This window comes from Perca flavescens, chromosome 5 (genome assembly GCF_004354835.1).
Source record: "Perca flavescens isolate YP-PL-M2 chromosome 5, PFLA_1.0, whole genome shotgun sequence".
In the NCBI taxonomy this organism is placed as follows: Eukaryota; Metazoa; Chordata; class Actinopteri; order Perciformes; family Percidae; genus Perca; species Perca flavescens.
Genome location: NC_041335.1, coordinates 30970777 through 30993893, shown reverse-complemented (window position 1 = coordinate 30993893; position 23117 = coordinate 30970777). Strand labels below are relative to the sequence as shown.

The 23117-nt window shown below is 39.8% G+C and overlaps 1 protein-coding gene across 2 annotated transcripts in view; it reads right to left on the bottom strand.

The window, feature by feature from the left end:
* The window catches only part of rusc2 (RUN and SH3 domain containing 2), a 46161-nt gene extending 24227 nt beyond the window's left edge, over positions 1-21934 (bottom strand). For both annotated transcript variants that reach the window (XM_028577950.1, XM_028577951.1), the window contains exons 1-2: positions 21787-21934; positions 438-2177 (exon numbers count right to left, since the gene is read on the bottom strand). In XM_028577950.1, coding sequence (XP_028433751.1) covers positions 438-1991 — 1554 coding nt within the window. In that variant the 5' untranslated portion in view covers positions 1992-2177; positions 21787-21934. The remainder of the gene's footprint in view (positions 1-437; positions 2178-21786) is intronic.
* Between the last annotated feature and the right edge of the window lie 1183 nt (positions 21935-23117).

Sequence of the window (23117 nt, the reverse complement as noted above, 5' to 3'; positions counted from 1 at the left end):
GTAATTAAAGTCTTGAATAAAAAAGTGTGATGGGTTTGTTGTGATCAAAGGTGAAGATCAATTTGACGTATTTTTAACACATAAATAGACATACAGTATATGATTTCATGATATATTATAATGCCATTATTAGCGCTAGGTATTCTTTGAAATGTTTTACATTGCCAATATGTACTTTTTTATTTTATCTTTATCATGCAATGTATCGGGCGTCTTTCCTCCGCTGTCCACTCCAACCTGCGTAATTTAGGGGTGATATTTGATCAATCAAATGCATGAAATACAACATTTTAATTAAAATAAATATGTACGGTAAATTAAAAAGCGTGGACCTGTGCATATGGTATTAGCCATTTTCATGAACGTTCCGCTGTGGAGCCAATAAAGCATCCGGTTAGATGGAATACAAATTGTTAAAACTAGGATTCTCCACTCACCCTAGATGACTCTTCATCTTCTTCATCTTCTTCTTCTTCCACACCCAGCTCATCAGCTCTCTGCCTGAACAGAAAGTACTCGTTGGGCTGGGTCGGAGTGGGGCTGCCTTTGCTGTGCTCATCGGAGCAGCTGTTGACCGAGGAGCCTGCGGGACTTGGGGACGACTGGGACGACAGGTCGCAGGTGACCAACTTGTAGTAGTTCTGGGTGGCGACAACCAGGCGTGCCTGACTCTGCAGACAGGAAGCGAGGTCTCCGGACGATCCAGAATGCGGAGGGTGGTAGGAGTTGCAGTTGGCGTCGAGGTCAAGAGCCCCCTGGTGCTCCACGGCGCAGGAACAGGTGGAGGAGGTGGACAGGTGCGATTCACGGATGAGAGGGAAGGTGCCGCCCAGGCAGGGGGGTTGCTGCTGTGATAAGGGAGCTTCAGTTGGGGATGTGTGAAGGTCCAAATAGAAAGCCCCTCCAGTTGAGTCTCGCTTGTTTCCTGGTGGATCAGAAACAGACGAGGTGCGGGAGTGGTCGGTAGAGCTGTTGAGGTTGGTGTGCCCAGAGACCGGCGGCTTCTCCGGAATACTGTTGTTCAACTTGTTGTAAATGGCGCTGAAGTTCACGAGCACGCCGTCCGAGCTGTTGCAAGAGGAGTCGCTGCCGTAGCCTTGCTGGCATTCTGAGAAAGGCTCGGTGAAGGCTTCAGGGAAGTGCTGAGGGTAGTTCTGGGAGAGTGCACAGCAGGAGCAGTGCTGCGTGGAGGAGCTGGAGGAGCTTTGCCCACACTTCATGGGATCATCCTTATCTTCTCCATCGTAATCGCCCCAGTCTTGCTCTCCACAATCCATGGACATGTTGGAGCCGCTGCTGCCGTGGCGCAGCTGGCTGTCCAGTCCCAGAATGTCCAGGTCCTCCAGGTGGGTGGAGAAATCCGAGGCTACTGCCCTTAGGGACTCCCTACTGCTTCCACCCACTGACCTGTGCAACATAAAGGGCTCAGAAGCAAAGCCAATGCCGTGTAAGTGAAAAGAAGTCATCCCGTCATCGTGGACAGAGTTAGTGTCACTGTGGAGGTGAAAAGAGGAGTCTTCAAAGTAACCACTGAGGTTATCACCATCCTCCTCTTCTTCATCCTCGTCTTCGGTATTCAGCAGGAACGGATTATGACGCAACGGATTCCTGTTCCTCGGTTTGGCTCTGGGTAAAGTGTGAGCCGTGATCAGCTGGTCCTCTGAATTGCTCGAGGTAAACGATGAATCGTCACTTGCGGTGCTGCCTCCTCTCCCGCCAACTTTCCTCTCTTTTCCCCCTTTGCGGGAGTCCCAGGAGCCACTGGAGGTCTGGATCAGGCTGCTGTAGAGCAGTGCCTCTCTCTGAAGAACATCTCTCTCGGGAAGGGAAGTGGTACGACTCAAGCCCAGGTTCTCCGGTGGGAAAAACGGGTTGCTCCTCTTCAACGAGACCCCGCAGTCACCCTTCCGCCCGCCAGACACCTGGCAGTGCACCAGGGGGATGTGATGCACGATCAGGGTCTCGCCTGACAGCTTAGGAGGGCTGTCCATGGTCCAGAAGGAGGAGGGGGGTGGGACTGGAGCGGAGGGAGGCCCTGAGTGGGTGAAGGGGAAGGTAGATGTGTGATTTGTTGAGGGTTGGGTTCACTCTGTGTTTGCTGGGCCCAGCTCTGCAGGGCTGCCAGGGATTGGAAAGGAGAGGTCGGGGAAGTCAACACCGTGGTCAGAGTGGTACATCTGGAAAATACGAAGAGACAGAGAGAGGAGAGACGTTATAGGAGTAGGCAAATACACGCACCAAAGCACGCACACAGGTTCGAGGCTACATGGTCTTATGAAATCATGTAGAGACAGTGCGGAAAATAGAGCGAGAGAATGATCAATAAGACAACATATGCTCACAAATATAATTTTCACGTTTTAACCTCAGTTGAGACAAATAAACCAAGACCAAGGCAAGGCAAGGCAGCTTTATTTGTATAGCACATTTCAGCAACAGGGCAATTCAAAGTGCTTTACATAAAACATTAAAGAGCAATTAGAAGACAATTAAAAACTATTTAAAAACATTAATAAACAAATTAAAAACATTAAAAAACAAGAATAAAAATTGATAGTGCAGTATAAGAATATAAGTTACAGTGCAGTATAAGAAATTAAAATTAATAAAATAGATTATTTAAAGAAAAGCCACATCAAAAAGATAGGTCTTTAGCTTAGATTTAAAAGAACTGAGAGTTGCAGCGGACCTACAGGTTTCTGGGAGTTTGTTCCAAATATGTGGAGCATAAAAACTGAACGCTGCTTCCCCCTGTTTAGTTCTGACTCTGGGGACAACAAGTAGACCTGTCCCAGACCACCTGAGAGGTCTGGGTGGGTCATAATGTAGTAGCAGATCAGAAATGTATTTTGGCCCTAAACCGTTTAGTGATTTATAAACCAGTAAAAGTATTTTGAAATCAATTATTTGAGGCACAGGGAGCCAGTGTAGAGACTTCAGTACTGGAGTGATGTGATCCACTTTCTTGGTTTTAGTGAGGACTCGAGCAGCAGCGTTCTGAATCAGCTGCAGTTGTCTGATTGATTTTTTAGGGAGACCTGTAAAGACATCGTTGCAGTAGTCAAGTCTACTGAAGATAAAAGCATGGACAAGTTTTTCCAGATCCTGCTGAGACATAAGCCCTTTAACCCTTGATATATTTTTAAGGTGATAATAGGCTGATTTTTTAATTATGTTAATGTGGCTTTTAAAATTCCTCATTGTGTTTTTAATGGCAAATGAGTCCCTTCTTGTCATCTCATTGATTACTTGTGTCAAAAGACATTAAAACACACAAGAAAAAATAAATAATGAGACACAAGATATTATGTTTGAGAAAGGGGCTGGTGAAAATTTTCTCTTCATCCAGCTCCTTTTCCGATCATGGATATGTAATGTGATATAGGAAATAATTCATGGATCGATTATAATATTTGTCTGTTTCCAAATGTTAAGTGAAAATAGCTAAAGTAACAGTACAGAACTATATCCTTCTAGTCTCATCTGTGCCCTGAGCAGGGTGAGTCAGCACCATGTGAAGTGGAAACAGTGAGATCCACATACACACACCAAGCAGCTGACTCTTAAACAGGGCTATGAACTCATCCCCATTTGCACATTATATCCGAAATAATACACACATACACAGGGCACAGCAACGGTTTCCCTCACAATCATCTGTTGCACCTTAAAACGAAAATAAAAATAACACAGATAACGATACACTGGCTGCTGTTGAGGTGTGACATGTAGTGGTTTTAAATGTCAATATAAAAGTGAGGTGTAGTACTTCGGTGCAATTAAAGCCATTAGGCCAGGAAAATAATAGCTTCTATCTCATGTTGGTGGTATTATTTAGTGCTTGTGTTTCTTACAGTTAAGACTACATTTTCCAAGATGCTTTCTGCATTGCTACAAGATGCAGATGTTGACTAATGACTATGTTAAAAGTCATTTTTTCCATCAGCCTTTCCCTCGCTCCCTTATCAAAAATTACACGGAACTCTTAAAGGTCCCATAGCATGAAAATTTCACTTTATGAGGTTTTTTAACATTGATATGAGTTCCCCCAGCCTGTCTATGGTCCCCTAGTGGTTAGAAATGGTGATAGGTGTAAACCGAGCCCTGGGTATCCTGCTCTGCCTTTGCGAAAATGAAAGCTCAGATCGGCCGATCTGGAATCTGCTCCTTATGAGGTCATCATCCCCTTTCTCTGCTTTGCCCGCCCAGAGAATTTGGCCCACCCATGAGAGAGAGAGAGACATCATGGTTTCAAACGAGCAAAGTGGCAGTTGATAAAAACCACACCCCCACCCTCCACCTTCCCCCCCTCTCCTCCTCAATAGCTACAGACACAGAAATGGCACATCCTAAGGAAAGCTCATTGTGGGACTGGCTCTAGTGGCTGTAATTCTGCACTAAGGCGGAATTTTGGGAAAGAGACTTTAGATACAGTATTAGGAGACCACTAAGGTCTATATAAAAGCATCCAAAGAGCACCATGTCATGGGACCTTTAAAGCTTTGTTTTGCAATAGACAACGTTGGGTGTCACACAATGTTACATGCAGTATGAAATGCATTTTAACAGCTGGGACACACTGACAATCTTCTTCACCATGTGTTAATGGTGGTTTCTAAAATTAATGTGGAAATAAATATGTGTTGTCTGTGTTGTTTTTAGATGGATGGAGATCTCTGATTACAAAGTTATTTCATACTTCTTTACTATGTCTTTTCTCCAGTAATGTATTATAAAGTAGAATATGAGTGTGATTAGGAATAAATTAGCTCTCAAATCGGATTATGACCTGGACCAGACTAGTGCTAACTAAGATTTAGAGTAATCCCTCTATTATATCTGCTTAAAACATAATCCCAGATACAGTAGGTCGATTAAAAGCAAATTTGAAATGAAATTTTGGGAGGAGAGTTAAAAAAAGAAAGAAAAATCAACAGAAGGAAGGAGCCAAGCCAAAAAGTGACATTATAATAATGTACAAATACAGATTCACATGGATAATAATGTGCAAGTGCAAATGCTGATGAGACCTTTACGAGCACAATAACAAGGTGCACAGTGAGCACTGCTTCATCATTTGTATTGCTAAATAAAGAGAAGAGTAAGGCCAGCAAAGGCTGCAGAGTGCCGGCCTTTGTTAGCAGGGTGGGACAGGTTTGCTTAGGAGCAGGGTAATACCTGAGATGCCACTCTTGACAAGTGACCTTTTTAAACGGGGGACTGGAATGGCTTTTGCTGTGAGGGAGGCTTCAGCTACACCTACACAGAGGTGGAGCTCAACTTTTTTTTATCTCACAGCTACCCGCAACCCTCTGCTGCAGGCAGACATGTATGAACTTTCATATTCACCATGCAGAGACATCTCTTATCTTCTGCTGCTCAGATACAGTATCACTCCTACACTTTGCATGAAAATCACCGCACGCATATCACTGATAAAACCAGAATGACTTTGGGGAATGACAACTATTTTAGGTGTCAAGAATATTATGATCTGAATCACAAATGACATTGCTAAACAACTTTCCTTCTCTGACACACAGACCGTAGGAGTAATTAAAATATTGCTAAAACTACACATATTCACTTTGTTATAATCTGTAGTCTTGAAATGCTGTGTAAAACTGTGATTTAATCATATAAAGCACTTTTTAACTGTTTTAAAAAGGTGCTGTACAAATAAAATTATTATTATTATTATTATTATTATTATTATTATATGAGGTTACTATAAACAGGTCCATTTTGTATTGATTATGTAGTAACAGCCAGAAAAAGCCTGATATTTTACTATTACTGCTTTATTGAGCTGACATCACAGAGGAAGTAAGAGATCTTCTTGTTACATAACAACAAAGTACACGACTGCAATTAACAGCCAAAAGCCAGTAGTAGTAATATTTTCAGACATGTATTCCCTTAAATCACATCCCAAAAAAATCTGAAGTCTGATGGCTCCTGTCAGTGGAAAGTGACATTATTAAGATTAGCGTAATGGTTCTGATGAAGAGTGCAGGCAATGTTAACACCAGAGACTAGAACAAGGGAGACTAAAATTGGTTTAAGGTATTAGCTGCACGGTCAGGCAGGCTCGGTTGTGTAATGCGATTTCAGACTAGACAGTTGGTGTTAGGAGGACATTAACATAGGCAGCTATCAGAACTGTCTGAGGTTTCTTTTGTCTCTTTATTTCTTTGGCTTTATTCATTTTTTATTAACTGTTCTTGTGGATATCCTTGTAGAGAGAACGTAACGTTAGTACATGACTTCAATGAGTTAAACATTAAAACTGAAGGATTTTGGTTTTAATCAAAAGGATTTTAAAGTGAATGTGTGTGTGTTTTCCACAGAGGATTAAACAGTTGGCTCTATTATTTGGTGGCAGAGATCTTTGTAAGCAAGACTGCTGCAGAGAAAATACGTAGGGACACACACACACACATACACACACATACACATACACATACACACACACACACACACACACACACACACACACACATACACACACATACACATACACACACACACACACACACACACACACACACACACACACACACACACACACACACACACACACACACACACACACACACACACACACACACAGTCCCATCTAATCTGCCATAGTTTATGAAGAGGCAGCCCAACAAGGCTGACTCTCCAAAGAGTTTCTGGGTCAGCAACACGAGCCAACGAGTTCAGCCACAAGGAAATTTCACTTTAACACAATACTGTGTAGTATGGCCTCCATCATTTTATTTGTTTATGTACAGTGTGCCGAGGGATGCTTTCATGAATGTTACCTGGAAGACAAAATGATCAATACTAGATCTTCACACCAGCATGTTACCTCACCATTTCTTTACTGACAGAGGAAAACTTGATTTCATCCCAAACAAATCCTCTTGGTAATGAAGGTGAGTTTAGTTAATTCAGTGCCAAGTGGAACTTCTATAAAAGCTCTGACTGCACATCAGACATTCACTTTAAACTGATATGAGCAGGAAGTCCCTCACCTTATCTAAATTCAGAGATGCAATGCAAAAGGCACCTTGCTTTTTCTTCAATAGATTATCATAACGGAACAAATATTTTTAAAGCTTTACATTCAGATTTTTTACTTTACTTAAACTCTTCCAACACAATGGAGTCTTCTCCTGCTACCTTGGTACCAAAAGTCCTCACATGACACTGTTCTCAGTAACTGGGTGGGACTACAATAATCTAAAGACCTTAGTTGACAAACAAAAACAATTTATATAAAACTGTTCTTTTTGGGCCTGTTTTTAAGAAAATCATTTTCAGATAGCAGTTTAAACATTTGGCAGATCACTGTGTTAAAGAGGGAATCAAATTGTGTTCTCCGCCATTTCATTTTATGATCAGCACGGTGCACTCTTTCATGTGTTAATTCAATCAGATTTTTTTTTTTTTTGGGCTCTAATTAGGGACCAAGTTGTATAATATAATACAACTGTAAGGCATTCCTAAAAAAACAAGTAACAGTAAATCCGAGTAAAAATATGATCTCAGAAATGTGTCACTTTCCTACAGGAAACATTATCCTGATACATGATGTAATTCATTAATCACAGCTGCTGTGGTGTGATGCTGGCCTCAATGCTGTCCCTTACTAGAGGACTATGAATATGGGCTACCAGACTGTTCAAGTATTCAAGACACACACAGAAACTGAAACAGAGAAACTTGTGAATGGGACCATTGAATAGACTCGGCCATTATGCTCACTTGTTTTGAACACCACAGCCAGAAGAACCATTCATCTTCCGAGGACACAACTCAATAAGTGGGATTTTTCATGCTAAACATCATGCATCGTGCTTGTAGGAATTTATCAAAAATATCTGAACATAAGACAAAAATACGACTTGCACTTGACACCACATCTCATCAATGCCGCCATGACAAATTCCTCTACATAGAGAGAAATACCAACAGGGTTTTCTGTCCATGTCAATACTCTTAATAACAAGGAATTCATTAAGCGTTCTTGTAAGAGCCAATTAGCTTTGATTTTTCTCCACTAACACGTCCTTAATGAGTTATTTTGGAAATCCCCAGATGGGCGATATGGAGAAAATCAACTATCACAATATTCTTGACCAAATACCTCGATATCAATATTGTGGCAATATTGTAGGGTTGACAACTGGTGCTTTCACAAAGTATGCACACAATGAGATTTTTGATAAATAATCATTAGTTATGTTGATATAATAACTATGTGGGTAAAGGCAAATAATGGAACAGCTAGAACAGTCTGGTGTGTTCAGAAAATTACATCACTCTACTGTAATGCAGCCTTTAAAACCAGGAAAAGACAACACTTGTGTCGTATCAGCCTCATATATCGATATATTGCCCAGCCCTAACACACACACACACACACACACACACACACACACACACACACACACACACACACACACAGCTGTAACAAAGGACATCCTCCTGCTTATATCATCAGGGCTGCACGTCCAGGAATAAGCCTGAGCCTGGGAGGGAGGAGGGTATCCGAGTGGAGGCACACCCTAGCTGGGGAGAGACCGACGATACAGCCAAGGAGATGGAAATTATGACGATGGATAAATCACACTCACAGTGGCTCTTGTGACTATTTGAATAATACAATAGGAAAGAAGACAACCCTTTTGTGTAGAAGCCACAATAGTTAATACATTCCAAAATACTCAAGGAGCAGTAAGTCAATTTGTATTGCCCTGTAGCAGGAAATTAATGTGTGAGACACATGTGAAGGGTGGATAAGGTTGTTGACTAAACAAATGTATGTCCTGAGATTTCTACCATCATAACTCACACTCACAAACTCATATTCTCTTACCATCATTCCCCATTAATGCGAAATGAAGCACAAACATTTCGACTAATCAAATCGTACCAATATTTTACATAATCCTACAGTATAACCTGTCTATTTGACGTGTCTGTTAGATTGTATCTTGATTGCTCCCTCATCCTAATTCAGTTAGTGAACAGTCAGGTTTAATGTGACTGTTTGTGTCACTGTAGTAGGTCATATATTACCTAATGTATTATACCATCTGTAAGATTTCTTAAAAAGTATACAATGTCCATATCATGGAGATAACCCTGAAGTAAAAGAGTAAAATGAAAAATGAACAAAAATCATCCTTGCATCCTCATTTCTTAAAAGCAAAAAAAAACTAAGCTGAAAACCTTGGTGCTGCTATGGATGCAGCACAACATTTTAACGAGCAAGATCAACTTTCTACCATCTTTAAAATACAGTGCAGAGGTGACCTGACAAGCCCATTTTTACGTCAAAAGGCTTCTTGGCATCTAGGTTAAACCTAAGCTAAAATTTGGCTGAAAAGTGGAGGTTTTCTGTTATCTGTTAAGACCTTCTTCAAACTGAAATACATTTGAAATGCTGTTAAAACAGCTACTGTAACCTAAAACACGTCTAAAACTGGAAGGGCCATTGGCGAGCACAGACCTCCACCAAGGCCAACGAGTTAACAAATGAAGTGAAAAAGAATTTGTGTATCATCCAAAATGTAATGGGCATCTGGTGAACTGGTAGGTTAAACAACACCAGCCAAAGGTCACAGACATTTGACTGTCTGTTAGTTACCTATCCTAAACAAACAGCACTGTCACTGTGAGCTCCTTTTTCATGCATCCTCTGTTCAGAAAGTCTCTTTTTCTCTCTCGTCTCCTGCACCAGTGGTACTGTCTGTAGCTGTCTGGTTGTTGAGTTACAGGCTTGGTGTGTGTGTGTGTGTGTGTGTGTGTGTGTGTGTGTGTGTGTGTGTGTGTGTGTGTGTGTGTGTGTGTGTGTGTGTGTGTTGCTGCTAACCAAATGAAAAGAGCTTTTGTTTGTTGCACACATTCAGCATCTCACAGCAGTGACAAATGAAGCCTGGCAAGTCGAGTGGGAGAGCTAAAAAGGACGAACGCTGAAACTGGTTGAACAACCTTGAAGGTTTCTTGGGACCTTAACGCTTGTCTCATTACTGCCTACAGCTCAACCAATTACAATGGGTTAAGCAGGTATTCTTTATCTAACAAGGAAGACACAGTATGTCAAAAAATTGAGACAGATACGTAGAGGAGAAAAATAGGAAACAACCTGGAAATGACCCACTGTTACGGTACACTGAGCCATGTATTCAGGGTGCAAATTTCCCACCAACAGCCATGTTTGTCCAACTAGACACAACTGCAGGTTGAAAATACACATTTTAAAGATATTGCTCTATTAAGAAATCCAACCTCTTATAACTCTTTATTAGCATATTTCTAGCACATAACATTTGTTCTTACTGTAATAGAAGTGTAAAACCACACAATATTGTTTTTGTGTGATGCTATAGATAGATAACAAAACTAGGGGTTTAAGCCCTGTAGAGGAAAAAACGTTCATGGATGAAAAATAATGAACAGAACTTAGCTATGTTTGGACTGAGGATGGCACTGGAGGAAAAGGTCATGATGTTTAAGTAAATCAAGAGGGCTTGCCCTTTCTTTGGCAGCCATTTTAGCACATCTCAGACCCTCTCCTCCGCTTGTCAGGCTCAGCTCAACGTTGTCAGACTTGGTTAAGATTTCATCAGTCTATCAGTCAGCCACTGCTATACTTCGGCTCAGCTGTGCTTTATGCTGAATGGCAACATGCGGATGTTAACATGCATATTAGCATATCAGCATGTTATGTTTGCCAATATATCGCCACAGTATGGAAATATATTGTAATATATTGAATCGTGACCCATGTATCGTGACACGTATCGTATCGCCAGATTCTCACACAGCCCTAGTACACAACATGATTGTTGAAGCTGGAAGGGATTTGGTTTATTTAAACGGTTTCTTTAAAAGTGCTTTATCAACATTGTTAAATGACCACCCTAAAGTTGAATCATTAGTGGAGGTGCACCATCCATCGCTATCCTTCACTGACCTCTTTCATGCATTCCGGGTTTGCTTTGGTGGGAAGTGTGTTGATTGCCTAAAGGTACAAAACAAGACGATGGCGCAAGCTCAGTTTCTTTTCTTGCAAAGTCACAACCGTGAACCCTCAAATAAATCCCTTGAACTACCTGTGTGTTTGAGCTAAAGATGAACGTATGGCCCTATTCCCAGCTTCCTCAAAGGCTTAGTGACACGTTTCCCTCCTCACCCATTTCTCACTTGAAAGCTTATATGCTTGCGTAATAGTTTCCCGGCTTGCTGTCACCCTTCGGCATTAGTGTCAGATGACATCCAGCCACAGCAGGCGGAATGTAGCAGACAGTAGCTGTTGACTTTAAATAACAATAAGAACATTTACAGCAGATTAGCTTAATTTTTGCAAAAGACAATTCTATGCACACATAAAAGCTTTTGTATTTCACGCGAGCAACATGATTAAGAATATTGGTCTACACTGTACACATATGATGCGTTTTCTGTAAACCTTGCTACAAACGAAATGTCATATTAAGAACTGAAAACGTTTGAATTTTAGTTTAAAAGCTTAATCTGGTTTCCCTCCATTTCAAATTTATTCCGTTAAGAGACTCTGAGTTGTATTAGATTTGCAAGCTACAGTATATTCAACTTCATTCAGTATATGGGTTTATGTGCATGTGTTATAGGGGTGCATGATTCAGAAAATGTCACGATTCAATATCGATTTTGAGGCTCAAGAATCGATTTTCAATTCAAAAACGATTCTCGATTAAAAAAAACGATTCCCAGTATGTAAATGTGGTTACTTTTCCCATGTGATTGCAGTAGACATACAATTAAAAAGAAAAGCAACACAAAAAATTAAATGTAGTTTGATATTACTTTATATGTCTTCATACAAAAATAAAAACTTTTGCAGCTAAAAACTGCAAAGTGCCAGCTTTGGCCAGCTTTCAAATACATTTAATTCAAGTATAAAATAAAACTGTTAAATAAAAAGAGCTTTTGGTTCAGAGTTGGGTGGGAGTTTAGAGCATTGAATGAGTTGGTTGACTGACATGTTAGGTACTTTAGGTTGTTGTTCGTCCACGTCTTTAATGTTAATCTCTGGGTAATGGCGTACCATGTGAGTTCTCAAGTTTGTGGTGTTTCCAAAATACTCAACTTTCGCTTTGCAAAGCCTGCATATAGCATGATTCCTATCAAGTTCCGTCTTCCCCTCGAGGTTATAAAAGCCGAAATTTGCCCAAACTCTCACCTTCAATGAGGATGGAGCAGGTTGAATAATTCTTTCTGTGAGGTTTGCCATTGTTTGCGCCGACTAAACTACTTCTGCTGCACTCGTTCTTCATTTGATTATGACAAGAGTGCCCAGGCCTCAGTGTAAATTCGACACATTCGCCATCTATGGGAATGGCGAGCTAAACTCATTTCAGGACAATAGTATACACGCCATTACAAAATGAAAAAAATAAATAAAATGAATCGATTTTTTGAATTCTATGAATCGATTTTGAATTGGTAGAGCTTGAATCGCGATACGAATGTGAATCGAATTTTTTTGCACACCCCTAATGTGTTATACTTTTTCCAAGTGTTGGGAAAGCATGCTAGTTTTTGGTTTTATCTGAATGTGAATCATTAGGATGGGTTAAACATAGGACACATTCCCCCACAAGGATTAATTAAGTATACACAAATACACCAGCTACGTTAATACAAAACATCATGAGGCAAATATACTGCCGCCATCCAGAGCCACCTCTCTCTCTCTCTCTCTCTCTCTCTCTCTCTCTCTCTCTGTGCTGACTGTCCTTTTTACTCTTCTCCTCTTTCTCTGGTCCATTTCCAAGCACAGCTCACTCTCTTTTCAGCCCTCTTTCGATCCATCATGCTTTTCCTTCTTCTCTCCCATCCCCCCTTAGCTTCACTAAATCCCTGCTCCCCTACTCTCTCTCTGCTTTTCTTCCATCCACTGTGTGCACTGCAGTGTTATACGTCTTCCCTTAGCCCACTTCTGCCTCTCTCATCGTCTTCCTCTTCCATCTCTCACCTCTCTCTCCTCCCGTGCACGCACAAATATCCAACAAAGACGTACTGCCGATGTTAACAGCCAAATCGCCTCGCAATCCCACAGGACTTTTAGTGTAGGAGGCCACAGCAGATTTCACAACCCAATCCCTTTTGAGAGTTTGTTTATAGGAAATACCCTACTAGCATTGCCACCATTGTGCCAACTAATGTTTACTTCCAACAGAGAGAACTTTAAAAGTACTCCAACAGTAGGAGACATCCCACTAGACTCAAAAAAGTAAGTAATTTGAGGTGAAATACATTTTCACAGGAAGTGGAGGAGAGTTTTAACCCAACCTTCTGTTCACAGGCTTAGTTTGACCCACAAATGATTTCACGTGGGCATTATTGATATTTACCAACTTATAGTAAAATAAGAGTCATATTCTGCCTGTCTTATGTGTAATAGTTATGCCATTTGGTGAAGATTTTTGTGGGATACTTTTAAGAGTGAGTGAATTTTAAACAAGTAAAATGTATTTTAAAGTATATGAAATAGTGAAAGTGGGTAATAAAGGGAATCAATATACATACTGATAGCTAAATTAATTATTTTATAATTAACTGATAAACTGTGGTTCACTGATACATAAGCCCAAACTCTTTATGCTGTATATGTAACTACAAATACAAACTAATGGTGATTTTCATTATTTACAAATCTGCTGACTTTTTTTCTAAATCAACAGATAAGTAATTTAAGCTACAAAATGCCTTCAAGCAAGATTACATCTTCACATCTGTCAAAACCATTATATAAAATAAATAAAAGCAGCAATAATCACATTAATTATTCAACTCCAGGTTTGAGTGTCTGCCGTAGGAAAAGCAAATCTTCATCTTCATCACGCTAAATGTTTCTGCCAGTAACTCTGGAACTGCAAAGGCAGCAGAGAAGCAGAGTCTGTGGAGCCAAATAATGACAAACCATGTATAACCATGTATTCAGTTCAACTTGAGGCCTGAATATTGAAATTTGTTCTGAACATTTAGTGCATTTGTTGCACTTGCTTACATTTTTTTATTGCCTCTCCCTCCATATTTCTACACTGATTCAGCAGCTGAACCACCCTCAGTCATCATGTAATTACAAGACTGTCGTTTAATTCCAGCCAAAAGCACAATGAAAATGTCCACAGTATATTCATAGTGTCCCAGCAGCTCTCAGGAGTCTTTCAAAGTCAGACAAATGAGCACAAAACTCTCTCTCTCTCTCTCTCTCTCTCTCTCTCGGTGCCTTTAAATCAGTGAAGCATTGCAGGCTGAGAGCAATGAAAGGAACAGAAAGACCATAACAAGCTAGAGGGCAAAAGCTCTGTGTGTGTGTGTGTATGTGTGTGTGTGTGTGTGTGTATGTGTGTGTGTGTGTGTCTCACAATGTTTGTGACTCAAAAAGGGCAAATGCACATCCACCATGCACATATTTACTTTGCTTTTAGACACACAAATTATGGTCATGTCCTTGTACTTTGACTCAAGTACAAGTTGAGATACCACAAAGTAAAATATTTGATATCTATATATCGACTTATTGGGACTTTAGCTTATTCACCATAAGCCCCAGAGTTAGATAAGTCCATACATACCCTGCTCATCTCCGTGCGTGTTGTAACTCTGTCTGACGGCCCCACCGGTAGCTTAGCCTACAGATCCTGCAGGTAACTGGTTCCAACTAGCCTACTTCTCCGAATAAGTGACAAAATAACGCCAACATGTTCCTATTTACATGGTGTGATTTGTATAGTCACAACAAATAACAAAAACAAAAGTTTACAAATAAAAGTTTACAAATAACAAGGTCACATGAGACAAAGCCATCTTCTAAACTGGGAACTATATTCTCAGAAAGGCGAAGCACTGCTACTCTCTGCTTGGGGCTTCTCAGGTGCTGCAAGCATATCACTCCGCCCAAGTAGCAGAAGTAGCAACGCTTCGCCTTTCTGAGAATATAGTTCCCAGTTTGGCCACGGGTTACGGTGAATAAGCTAAAGTCTGCGTGTTCCTTTAAGTAAATGTATTTGCAGCAGAATGTAATTAAATATCAAAATTAGCAGTACAGTGGTAATGTTTTAATCAAGTTGTTTGGTGAACACAATTTAGTAAAATGCTTTTATTAAATGCAATGGTTACAGATATTTATTGCATTAATGGCATCAGTAGGCATGTTTATCGGTCTTTTAAGCCCCCAACGTCTCCTTCCAGGCAGTGCTGCCTGGAAGGCACTAGGATTAGGCAATGGTTATGGTTAGGGTTGGGGTTAGGGTTAGGTGCCTTGAAGTCAACGGTTGCAGCGCTGCCTGGAAGGAGATGCTGGGGGCTTAGAACACCATTGAGCAGTGGGAACAGGATGGTCTAAACTCCCAGTTACACAAGCACAAGTTGTGCGGTACACTTGTTTCTTTGTTTTTGTTTGAAGTACCTTGATTATAAAGTTTAGACAAAAAAGGCTTTTGGGAAGTTGGCATGCCTTGAAAGCAAAATAATTATGAAAGATAATCCTTCAACATTGGATAACCTTTAAAACAAGCCAAGCAAAGCTTGGAAAAAGTAAACACTTTTTCACAGAGTGCAGCTACAGATAACAAGAGTGTTAAAAAAGTCGATGTGGGGAAACTAGATAACACACAATAGGAACTGCATGTTATCTGAATGTGGTGCTTTTACAAATAAGAGATACTCCCACCATAGATGTAATCAGGGCACACACACATGTCAAACACACACAAACACAGAGAGAAACTATGCACATCCGGCCTCCGCAGGCCCTTGGTTACATAACACATTTTACAGACATGCATTCCAAGATCGGGAAGAGCAGCTGAACACTGAGAACAGGCATGACGCTATCCGTTGTGGTTTAAAAACATGTGCATGACCACGATGTTGAGGCTTTAAACTTGTAGTGCCATGATTGAGATGGCTGTTCACATATGAAACATATAAATTGGCTAATTATTTAGATAAAGCCTGGGAGAAGAGGAAAAAAGCTCTTTAACGAGTGTAGATGAGAACTAGTTGTTTGTGTGTGGTATGTGTGTACGTGTATATACATGTATGTATGTGTATGTCTATATATTTGTATTCATGTATTTGTTCGAAGGATTTGTATATGCAACGGGAAGATGTTTGTTGAATAAGTGAATTTGTGGTGTCTTGTAATCCCATGTGGGATGGGCCAAGATGTTTGGCATGACACAGAAATAAAATATAACTATATAACTATATATATTAGCTCAATGCCCACAGGTCCTTTCTCACACTGACTGGTGACGCAGATAGATCCAGCCTCGGAGAAAGCATGACGAAGTGAAAACATGGAAGTGCTTGAAACTGTGATAAGATACTTTACGTTGTAAATGACATTCACTATGAGTAAATAGAGCTACTTTTTGTCATCAACAGCTACTCACTGGTTCCTAAATTACCTGTGAGGATTTGCTACACTGGATTTTGGACAGTTGGACAAAACAAGTAATTTGAAGATGATAACTTGAGCTCTGGGAATTTGTGAATAGCCTACATTTACATTTTACACTAACTGATCTAGACAATTCAAATAAGAATCAAGATATTGAATGATAACAAAAATAATGGTTAGTTGTAGACTGAAATATTAAAGTTTCCATATTATGAAAAAAAAAAAAACTTTTTCTGGGATTTGGGGTGTTATTTTGTGTCTCTGGTGCTTCCAAACGCATACAAACTTGGAAAAAAAAAACATCCATGCTGTTTTGAGTGTGATATGAATAAATGTATCCTGCCTTCAGTCTCCGGGTGAGCTATTCAAAATCGGCAGGGCCGTCTACGTCATCGGCCGAAACATTTTAATATTTCACCCACCGCGCTCTCAAATTACCCACAATCCTATGCACAAAGAGAGATGTTGAATAGATTATTTGCTATATTAGAGATTGGCATTAAAAAAAAAATGCATTCAATTAACTGGTTTCTCAGTGTTTTCAAGTTTTTGGGTGTGTACTGTATATATTAAACTGTTTTTCAAGCTCAAAGCTTGATTCAGTCTAAAATAATGTTAACTTAAACTAAACACTGGGAAAAGCAGGCTACATCTAAATTAAGACTTTACAGTAATTACAATAAAGACAAGTATTGATTGATTGTATTTTAAATGAGCACAAGTAAAGTAGAACTGACGTAACAGCTGTTATATATTTTAATGGTTATTTTCAGGTTTTCTTTTGAAGATCTTTTAAAGTTATTACATGCTGTCTCAGCTAGCGGTTAGCCAAATTAGCCGTTAGCTAAACTAACGTTAGCGTCCCGGTGTTATCATCTGTGCAGGCAGCACAGATCGGGTATTGACATTCTCCCCGTTACCATGGTAACAGTTAATGAGTGGGGCGTGGGCAAATGAGCAGCAGCTCATGAATATGTAATGAGCAGCAGAAACAGCACAATCTGAAAGGGACTGAAACAGAGGGTAATAGAGATAGGTAAGAATCTTTTCCTACAAGCTATTTCCACCAAACTTTCACACGTTTTCTGGAACTCATAGACCTATTTTAACTTGTTGAAACATAGTCACAATATGGGCACTTTAAGTCATGGTAGGGCACAGTAGAGCTGCAACTAGTAACGCATAGCCAGATCTATCTCCACGGTGCTGTGTCAGTGCTGGATAATGGTCAGGCTCCACAAGTTACAGTACCATTCCAGGATAGGGCAGTGTTTCCTGTATGTTGATTTTGCCAATTTGCCATTTTGCAAAATGTCTGCCGCCACGGTATCAGAAATAGGGCAGACTATTTATAGTGTACGTGTAGCAGCTCCTTCAGCTGTTTATGAAAAGTCATAAAGTCGTCATTACACGACTCTGCAGAGCTGTCTGCTCTACTGAACTCAAGCGAACTGCCATCCGCTCTCTCTCCCCTGTAGGGTGAGCAACTGGAACAGTGACAGGACGTCATCACTCGCGAAGTCATGGCAACCAAATAAACAACAAGGCGGGTACTTGTCACCATAGACAGTATATAAGAATGGACCAACAGATCCCGTTTCTCTGGACGGAGACCAGTGAAGGCTATTAGAAGCACTTTTCCGGTGACCACTAGCTTTACTGTGCAGCCTCCATCTGAGAGAGACGACGTAAATGTGACGTGTTCTGGTAGCTGTGCCAAGAGAAATCTCAATCATTCCCAATCTTGCAGAGACGGAGAGTGTAGGTATATGTAAGGAGATAACATAGGTACAGGCTAATTATTGCTAACTAAAATGCTAGTTAACATTAGTAATTAAACCTAAACAGCTCATGTAAGTCGAAACTGCCTGCGAGCTTCTGCTGTACTATACGGTAATTCCTCTACTATGTGACACAATCGTTAGCCTATTTTTACAAAAACGTCTGCTACGGAGCCATAACGTAAGATACAAGGTAATGGAGTAGAGATGGTTCGATACCATTTTTTGCTTCCCGATACCGATTCCGATACCTGAACATGCGTATCGTCCGATACCGAGTACCGATCCGATACCAGTGTGTCATATATTTTATTATGTTTTAACAACTTTATACTACTATCCCTGTATGGATGTGATATGATTTATATCTTTGTTGTCGGTCTGGCTCAGGTTAAACTCTTTGTGAAACATGAACAAACACATAACTTTCTTTTATTCTCCAGTTTGACACTCAGTTATAACGGAAAAAGAACATAAATAAACTACTTTAACGTAGATTTTCTTTAGGGCTTTATTACGTGGTATCGGATCGGTGCATAAACTCCAGTACTTAAATCTTTATAATGGAGCCTTTTATACATTGTCGTGTTTCTTTAGAAATAAACATTGGACAAATAAAGTCTTTAAACGCTTCCGATGTAAAGTTATTCACTGTCAAGTGACGTCAAAATGAATGCTAGTCAGTGGAATGCTAACGGGAGGTGATCGCTTTGTAGCATCAAAATGGCACCATAGGAGGTTCGAGTTCTGAAGCGAAGCTTACCCCCTTGCTTGTCACTCCATCTTAGGCAAAGTGACAAACAGCAACGAAAGCCACGACATGAAATCTGCATTCAAGCGGGTCCCATGAAATATGACAGCTACAGTTTATTGGAAAATAGCATTGTGGACACTGAATTTGATGAATTTACTGTTTATCAGACTCCAGATGAGACAAGAAGCTATAACATTAGTGAACGCTGCGGTCCCTCTGCCTCTGACTCCCCACTGCAGGAGACGCTGTATTAACGTTACGGTTTTAAACCGTTTTCCAGGTTAGTGGGGGTGCCTACCGCTCAAAACCAACATTAAAAATGTAGCTAGTAATGTTCACTCAGCGTTTTGTTTTGTTGTTAAACTGTGTAAAATGAGCGGTGACGTTAAATCACCGGTTTCAGGTTTTGGCACAATGTTTCTGGTAAAATTACTTTTTGATGTTCTGACAGATTTAGTTACTTAACATATTAAGATTTTTGCACACAAAACACATGTAGTTTATAAAATACAATGTTTTATTATAAATTAAACTCAACAATATACAGGCCTACAAGTACAGCTGAAATGATTAGGCTAGACCATTAAATACTGAGTTGATTGCAGAACTGTATTTACTGCAGAATTTACTGCAGATGTACGCAGGTTGCTAAATTGTTGCCAAGCTAATTCAGTCTGTAAACAAATCTGACTCAAGTTTTGGAGACCAGAGAACAAGGGGGGAAAAAAAGAGTAACATAATGCACCATTTCCTGAGATGATCTATTAGGTTGTTAGGTAAAAACACCACCTACTAAATGCATGTTTCACCAGCATGGATTATTATTGTTATCTAATGTTAAATACAATACTAACTAGGCAAAACTGAAATCAATAACTGATGCAGTTGTCTAATAATTATGTGAAAGATATAGTAGAAATCAAAGGAAACAACCAAGTCCCTATAAACACATCACAAAATATGCCACTGAGAGATCACCACTAAAAAATTCAAGCCCCAAAACAAACATTAGCCTACATGATGACTGAAGCATGTCATATTAATTCATCTAAGCGGCAAAACGTGCAGGTAATGCTGTAGACATGACACAACGATCTTATTGCTGTTTATGCCAGTAGACTTTTCTGCATCCCCACCATATTGCATGTACAGTAATGCACCTCACAACACCAAGCTGCACACACCAACCACAATACACCAGGAAGTACAGTCAGTCTGCCTTCAAAATAAAAGCCCAAGAATGTGCACTATGAAACAAAAGAGGCTCTCAATCTTCGTACATGTATGGCCAACAACAATCACTTCAAAATTTTCAAATGATCTCATATCCGTAACTGTATTGTGTCTCTGCACGAGACTGTGAGTTCACTCAGCAGCTCCTTCAGCAGCATACTTTGCACTCTCAGTGGAAGAAGGAGCGCTACCCCAGGTCCTTCATTCCAGCAGCAGTCAGACTCTTTAATGCAACATCATAATGTAGCACTGCTAGCTGTTTGAGCCATCACTTTACAATATTCTGCACTATGCATATTTTCTATATTTTTACTGTCATCTCCTGCTTTGCAATATACATTTTTTTATTAATCTGCACCTTATCTCATGTATGTCTGTATATATATTTATTTTTACCTGTCTGTATGTAATAGAGGGGTTTATAGTGTATATACCGGTATTACTATTGTTACTCTTGTTCTATTTCTTATTCACGTGTATTTGTTCTTGTACTGTTGTGTTTGAATTTTTGAGCTGTAGCAATTTTCCCAGTGAAGTCCATCTTATCTTATGTATTTCTTATTAACTAATAGATATGTAATTGCCTTTGATTTATATAGCAGACCTTTTATGACTTCATCATTGATTTAAATTATTTTTGGAATGCCTTATTTTCTTAGCATCTTACCCTTTGTAAATACAAATTATTGTTTTATTTTCTCCAAAAAAGACGTCATTGTTATTTTGACTGTCTGTATCCTGTTCTTTTTTATGTTTTACTTTGCTTATGCATCTCACTTTTTAATGGTTTTGATACACACTATGTTTTGCTAGAGATTAATATTTATAAATGATACACTTTACTTGAAGATTCAGTTTTGATCCAAGTGATTTTGAGTTGAGTGGCACATTATTTTGTTTTGTATATTGTTCACCAATAAGTCTTTTTCAACCCTCAACTATGATTAAACCCACCCAAAGTCACCGTGCTCTTATTTTACTAAATCTAAGCGGAAATAATATTGCTCTATTCTGTCAAACTTAACGCTGGTTGTGTGCTGCTGCCGTTTCCAGTGATATCGGGTCAATATGGTGATAACATTGGGGTGCAGGCCCCTGGTGTGGCAACGTTAAACCAGCCCAGTTTATCATAAACGAATACTGACTGTTTGTTATTGACTAATTATTTATTTTTCATCCAGCGTTCACGTCATGTATCCCGCATTTAAACGATGAAACACCGTTGATGTGTTAAACCCAAACCGTTAACGTTACCGTACATGTCGCTGCCTTTGTGCCACTGCGTTAAAAAAAGACATAGGCTAACGCCACAACCAAGCTAACACCTTTTCCCATTTAAAACATTTAACGTCCGCCTATTTAAAGACGATATTGCAATTCGGAGGGGAAAATATGAAAGTCGAGGTTATACGTCTTTCCCGTTATGGTTTTGGCCGACCGAGGCATCCTTTTTTTCAGCCTCCGACGCGATGCTGGCCAAGAACCCACTCCTTTTTTTTATTCCGTTTGTTCTCCTCCAACTCTGACCAAATAACCCGACTGAAATCAAAATGAAACACACTCACCTTGCCGCAGACGGTCGGCAGTAGGTCTATTGTCGATACAAGGCATGAGAAGCTGTAGATAAACCAGGCTGGTGGGCAGCAGCTAGTCCTTGACGTGTGGGGATATTGTTGTCTGTGAGACTGCAGGGCGACAGCGGCGGCGAATCGCAGGATGGGCTGGGCCGGAGCGGAACGTCATCCTGAGGTCACAGTGTGGTCCCAGACTGGATTATCTAACCCTGGGTGGGACGACTGCTGGCACTCAGGAACCTGTCAACTCAGCCAGGCTTCGCTTTAAAAAAAAAAGAAAACTGAAATGATGTTGTGGATTTGGTAGTTCTACATATTGAAATCAGTTCAAATTATATTTTATTTGTACAGTACAGCAGGGGTCTTCGACGTCTTTGAGGCCAGGGAGCCCTAAGCTTAAAGAGAGACCGAGTATGGACCCCCTACCGCATGTATACATACAATTCAGTTGCATATTAAACTGCGCCGAATGGATGAAAATGGCTATTATTTATGCATCATGTTTTAATGTTAAACATCCATCTGGAAGGCAAGCTTAACTGTATGGCTACCATAGTTACCTAAGCTTATCTTCAATGTGTAAATCATATTTTTCACAAATAGGCCAACTCATCTTTGTTTCATTCATATTAATACATATTTTCAGCTTTATTTTAATTTTTTAAATAAAAACATTTCAAAGAAATATAATTTTTTGTACATAATTTGGCGGACCCCGTGCACTAACTCTGAGGAACCCCTAGGGGTCCCAGAACCCTTGTTGAAGATCTCTGCCGTACAGTATACCATTTCAAAGTGCTTTACATGATACATTAGCTTCCAAAATGTAATGGAGTAGAAGTAGAAAGTAGCTCAATATTATAAAAACTACCTTAAAAATGTTACTTAAGTACAGTACTGAATGTACTTAGTTACTTTCCACCAATAAATATGCAGATTATATACAGTTAAGACTAAGAGCAATCAGAAGTTCAGGCAGGCATGAGCTTGGCATCAGTGCTTTACAACTGTGAAATGATGCAACTAATAAAATGAAACTAATACAAGAATAGAATAGAATAAATTAGAAGTTCATATGGAGTAGGCAATATCGTACAGTGACCAAAAGAGCTCAATCAATCAAATTTTGTTTTATTTGTCACATGAAATCATATGAGGTACAATACCATTGACGTTGCATTCTGTTTTTACAGAAATATGTCTGGATGTGCAAATGTGCACGCTATTCCTGTCACAATTCAAAGACAAAAGAACCCATGAGCACGACCCAGGATGCAGAGGTAGAAGGAAATAGTCTTTACTTAACAAGGATGCAAAAATCC